At 40.2% G+C, this 5,944-nt stretch overlaps 1 protein-coding gene across 1 annotated transcript; it reads right to left on the bottom strand.

Moving 5' to 3' along the window:
* Positions 1-1,046: 1,046 nt before the first annotated feature.
* On the bottom strand, positions 1,047-1,802 carry LOC149262552 (uncharacterized). Its single transcript, XM_089380446.1, has one exon. The coding sequence runs from the start codon at positions 1,800-1,802 to the stop codon at positions 1,047-1,049; it is 756 nt and encodes a 251-aa protein (XP_089236572.1).
* Positions 1,803-5,944: the final 4,142 nt, after the last annotated feature.

Raw genomic sequence — 5,944 nt, 5'->3', positions numbered from 1 at the left:
ATTCCAAGTGTATAGGTGAGCGATCTGATATGCCACCAGAGCCCACCCATTGTCTGTAGTTTATGAGAGTAACCAGAAGGTATTCATGGATGAGGTAGTCGTCAAGTCTTCTCCCCAGGGCTACCTCACCAGTCCTTCTATTATGCCAAGTAGGCATCTTTTTGTTCATAGGAACATCAATGAGGTTGTGCTGATCCAGCAGAGTGCTCAGCTGATTTGAGAGTGTATCAAGTTGCGAGTGATGACCCTAGGATTCTTCATATCCAATGGAAAAATTAAGGTCACCCCCCAATATGGTTGAGGGAGTGATCATTGGGTTGTCCAAAAACTACTGCCAGAAGTCCATTTAATTTTGATTGGGGCGTATATGTTTATTATACGAATTTGTTTCCCCAATGTAGCTGAGAAGAGGTCCATACCAAGAAAACCATGACCTCCACATGAGGACATCACCCTGATGGTTTGAGGGTTGATCCCAAGGGAAAGTCCCCCAGACCTCCTAGCAACATCCAAAGCTTGAAAGTGCCACCCAGGCATGATGACTAGAAGGGATTTAATGATCATTTTGGAAGACCCCAAGGTCTCTTGTAGGAAGATAATATTACAGGGTTTGCTACTCAAGATTCTCTTGAGGGCCAATTTTTTTGGGGGGCTAGCCAGGCCCTTGCAATTGAAGGATAGCCATTTCATCGGGGAACCTTGGCAAGGGTGTCTGCTGCTCTAAGCACCCAACCAATGGTATTTTGTTGACCCTAGGCAACATCATCCCCAACAATTTTAATGGCTTTGGCTAATTTGGATGGTAGGCATCAGAGCTCGTAGAGAGTGGGTGCATAAGTCAGTGGAGGCCCGTCCAAACCAGATATAATCGATGGGGAAGTGGTGAAAGTTGGTATTAGAGGCTTAATCAAACATGTAATGGGGGTAGTAATTAAACAAGGGGAAAGTGCAGATGAATCCATAGAGATAGATAATTGATTAAAATGCAGAGCAGAGGAACAAGGGGAAGTGTTGGTACCCGATGAAGGAGCTTCTGCTGTCGTAGATCAGGATCTGGTCTTATGAGGAGATGGAGGTAGCATCTGGGAGGCACTGGAGGTCTGAATAATGTTCCTCGAATCTTCCTTTGTGCGATCCAGATTTGAGGGTAGAACATCCACCATCGGTTCTTCAGATTGTCTATGCATCGAGCCCTTAGCCGCTGGATTTGTAGACGAGAGCAGAGGACAATCTTTGTAAAGATGTTCGACCTTGTGGCAGCGTCTGCACCAGAATGGCACACCTTCATAGTCAAGGTTTTGCCTGCACGCGAAGTGACGCCAGTGCAGTGTGATCTTCTCCTCCAGCCCTGCCCGAGTGTCCAGGTGTACCAAAATTTGAGCCATGGTCATGATCCCTGTCGATTCAAAAGATTGATCATGATCCAGATAAGTGCCCAGAGCATTCCCAATTCGCTTGAAGATGGTAGGGGTCCAGTATTGCAGTGGAAGGCCCGACAATCGAACCCAGATTGGTCCTGCCCCTAGTTGTTCTCTCTCTGGATCGAATAGTGGATCCCATCGCTTCAGTAGCATAGGCGCCAGTTCTATGTGCCAGAACCTAGATAGGATCCAATCCATATATTCCTCCCGGTGAAATCGTAGGGCAAACCATCCCCTCGCCAGAACACGAATGATGGGAAAGTCTTTTAGTAAGGAACCCCATATTTCCTCTATCCAGAGCCGAAGCCGCTCGATAGTGTAGTTTCGCCCATGAACGCGGCCGACCAGGACCTTCTTGGCGGTGTCGTCAACTTTGCCCATCGATAGTTCTTCACCGAGAGCAAGATTTATATCTTTGTCTCCAGCCCTAAGACACCAACCTTTTTTTTGCTTACCCGTACATCTGGCTGTCAGGTAGTCTTTGAGTAGTCCGCGGATGCCTTGGTTCACTGTCTGTGGGGTGGATGGGGTGGATTTAGGGGTAGGGATAGGGGAGCTGAAACATCCCAAGCGGATGGGCGTGCTAGGGTTAGGGTTAGAGCCACTAGGGTTCGAAGGGCCACCAGGGATATGAGGGTTTGTAATGGGTATGGTTTCGGGAAGAGGGGTATCGGGGATGGGCGTAAATCTAGGCAGGTCAGAGATGTGGGGGAGCTAGGGGAGAGGCGCGTCAAAGGAGGGAGAGGATTGCAAACAAGAGCCTAACAGGTTCAGGGTCGCAGGGGATAGTGGGGGGCAATCCAGCCCATGAACATCATCGATGTGCATGATGGAGGGATGGGGCACAGATGTTGTTGGTCGGTCTTGTGCAGATGTGGAGGATGACAGAGGTCACCAAGGAGTAGCGAAAGGTCCCGGGCTTGTCATGGTGCGATGAAGAGGTCTGTTGACCTCGTGGGGATGAGAGTTTGTTGGTTTGTCTGCCCTGTCCATATCCTTGGAACCGATAGTAAACGAAGTAACGACTGTCCGAGGCACAGGAGTCTTAGCCGCTGAGGTCTTGGGTAAAATGTAAAGGAAGGAGGTAACGATGATGCCGTTCTGATGAGCCTTGAGGGCTTGGTTTAGACCCGACAATTTGATAGTTGATTTTAAAATTTTCGTTATAATGAATCGAGTCTGCCCCCACAATGTATCAATTTTATGGTTGGTCTTTAAGTTTTCATTACAACGGGTCGAGTTCACCTACACCACGTGTCAATTTGATGGTTGATTTATAAATTTTTGTTGCAATGTATCGAGTTGTCTTAGGCTAAGATTTTAAAATCGATATATATTTTGCATTTAAAAAATAAATTACTTTGAGTGTTCATTTTTAAAGTTTTTTGTCATAAATTTTTTTCATAATGTCATGCTTGAAATATTTTGAAAACTTGAGATTTTTTTGTAGTCATAATCTTTGGTTTTAATTGCATGGTTGAAAAATTGTCAAGAGTTTAATGTTTTTATGAGTCATGATATTTTATCTTTAATGCTATGGTCGAAAGCAATTACAATTTGAAGGTTTTTTAGAGTCAAGATATTTTATCTTTAACAACATGGATGGAAAAAGTTGGAATTATCAGGATTCAAGACATGATATTTTATCTTTAACATCATGAATGAGAATTGTTGGAATTTTACAGTTAAAGTCTAGATATTTTCTCTTTAATTCCATTGCTAAAGAATGTCAAAATTGTAACCCGATTTTTTTTTGTTATTCCATAATAAACAATTTTTTTTTAGGGTGTTTTTTTCATCCATTTAAAAAAAAAAAGGGTTTTTACTTCCATATAAAAAAAATGTTGAAAATTTACCCTAAAAAAAACATCATTCTGGAATAAACAATTTTCATTTTTGGCTTGTTTTTTCATGTTTTTTTGGGGTTTTTGGGCTCGAGTACTCGTTTTGAGGTAATAGTTCTTGTTTCATCCGTATCTATGTTAGTTTTATTCTCCTTGTCAAGATACTTCTGGTGGTATGTGGCATGCCACATGGTTCTTCACAATTTATGAGATATCCTCGCTTAAAGTTGAAATCCCCCATTGTGTGGGAAAAAACCCCAAAGGTTATTAAGGTTGCAACTCTTTGATCAAGTCAAAAAGTCAAATTATGATAGGGTTTAAAGTTTCAAATTTTATGGCTCAAGCAAAAACCCCAAAAGGTGTTCAAGCCATAATAAGGGTTTGAAGGAGTATTAATCCATATTAAAAGGTCAAAAATAATATCCTAAGCTCCAAAAAGGATAGTGGCCTCATTCTTGGGTTTTACTTTAATTAAATTTCAAAATTATAATAGTGTTCTTGCTCCTTGAATTTCTCAAATGGATCACCTATTGGAGCCCCTTATATCCAAGAGAAAAATTTATAAAAAGGAATTCAAGCTTCTTTGTAGATAATGCACTCAAATGTTTATTCTTTGAAGAATTGAACTTTGAAATAACATCTCAAAGCTGTGGAGAAAGGCTTAATCAGACGAGAGGAAAGGGTACAATTTTTTTTTGGTTGGTTTCTCTGGGATTTGTTGGGACTATTTTCTTACAAGTGTAATTTGGGCAGTAAAAGGTTTATGACACCATTTTTGAAGGCATAAACTTCTTGAGTGAAGATTGTAAGACGTTAGGGCATCAATTCAAGACTTAAAAGATCAAAGGCTTGTTACTTTTCAGTGAACACTTATTTTTCAGAGAAAATAGGTCAAAAAAGGTTGTTACAGGACTTCGAAGTCTCTCAACCTTGCTTTAGAAGAAGACCAAAATTCTGATTGATTGAAGACTCAAGTAGCCCAAAGAAGCGATAGTTAAGCTCGGTCTCTTGATCAGGCCCTAAAGGAGAATATGGGGATTTGTTACGTAATTTACAAGGAGTTTTATATCTTTTAATGCGGCCTCACTGCTAATCATTTACAGACTTGCATTAGGGATTAAGACATTGACAAACTGATATATCTATCTTTGTGAATCCATTCATCCACTTCTCAGAAGTGGTGTATGTATATATATATATATATATATATATAGAGAGAGAGAGAGAGAGAGAGAGAGAGATTTTTTCAATATTGATTGAAGCCAAACTACATAGTAGCATATATACTTCTACAGTTGAGTCTACTTGCAAATATTAGGAGCTTGTTGACCTGAAATATCTTTGTGGTATTCATCTTGACAACCACCATTCGGAATATTCTGAAAAGGTTGTAGAGATGTGGTTGACCTACTTCAAATAAGGGAGAAAAATCATTTGGAATGGAGTTTAACAAAGTCTACCAAAGAAGATTATCAATGACAATTCTTGCATTCTCAAGAGTAGCAAGGGTCCAATTTTCCTTTGAAGATTGTCTAAGGGTTCCACATTCACTTCAAGTAGTTACACCTTGTAGTATATCTTTCACCTTCAGAAGATGGTTTAGAGACATATGCAATAGTAAGGACTTCTTCCAGATGTTATCTATCAATAGTATAATTCAAGCATTTTTATCATTTCCATAGTAGTTTCATCATTATCTACAATAGTAAGGCAAAATAAGTTTCATCATTTGCTACAGTAGTAAGGGAAAAGAAGTTGCATCATATTCTATATTAAAATGAGTCACTTGTCATCACTTGAATCCAAAATTTTGTGATTTGATAGGGTATAAGGGTTTCTGGATGGGACACCATTGCTATATCTTTTGTAGTTTCTTATTCATTGTAAGTGGGTGATTATCCTTGGTAAGTGGCCACATTAGTTTATTTTGTCTAACATCATTTTCAGGGTGGTTGGGTGGGTGCTAGGCAGGTGTTGAAAATGCAACAAGAAAATCTCAGTTTGACTTTGCCTTGGTCAAATTAGAGAAAATTCAAATTTCTATTTCAACAGAAATCTTGGAGTTAGTTAACTGAGGTGACATGGAACTTATCACTCAAATAACTTAGTTAATTTGAGTTGGGGAAGCTTTATCTCAATTTAGCATGATTGATTTCTAATTTGTAGAAATCTATTTTAGTTAAAGTAAGTTATGGTTAGTTAAACTAGTTCTAACTATCACAGGAAATAGTGGAGGTCTAGTTGTGGAAGTGGAACTTCAACCACACTTAGTGATCAACCAATTAAGTGTTGGGTGTGGAGCTTGATTATCTTCTTTATTTAGAGGTATCGCCACATTGGACCCCAGTTCGTAATGTGGTGGCAATGTCACCCATGAAATATACGTTGCAGGGCGAGTCCGGGGGGGGGCGGCAGCTGTGACCTTTGGGACCCCCCCCCTGGCGGGGGGATCGGGGGCAGTGCCCCTGAAGCTAAAAATATATGTAAAATTTCCTTGTAAAATGTTGTAATTTCATAGTCAATCTAGGTCGTTCATTAGGCAGAGATCTGACGGTAGAAGTTATGTTTAATTTAGGGTTTTTTGCCCTTGAAGGTAACCCCTAGCTATATATGAGGGAATTATATTGCATCTATGTAGAACTGTATTCTGAGCAAGAAGAGAGAGGAGATTGAGTGAGA

This window comes from Pinus tabuliformis, chromosome 6 (assembly GCF_031772625.1).
Source record: "Pinus tabuliformis cultivar Carrire ecotype Pingquan chromosome 6, CPIR1, whole genome shotgun sequence".
Classification (NCBI taxonomy): domain Eukaryota; kingdom Viridiplantae; phylum Streptophyta; class Pinopsida; order Pinales; family Pinaceae; genus Pinus; species Pinus tabuliformis.
The sequence above is the reverse complement of the archived record's forward strand: the minus strand, read 5'-3'. Positions and strand labels throughout refer to the sequence as shown.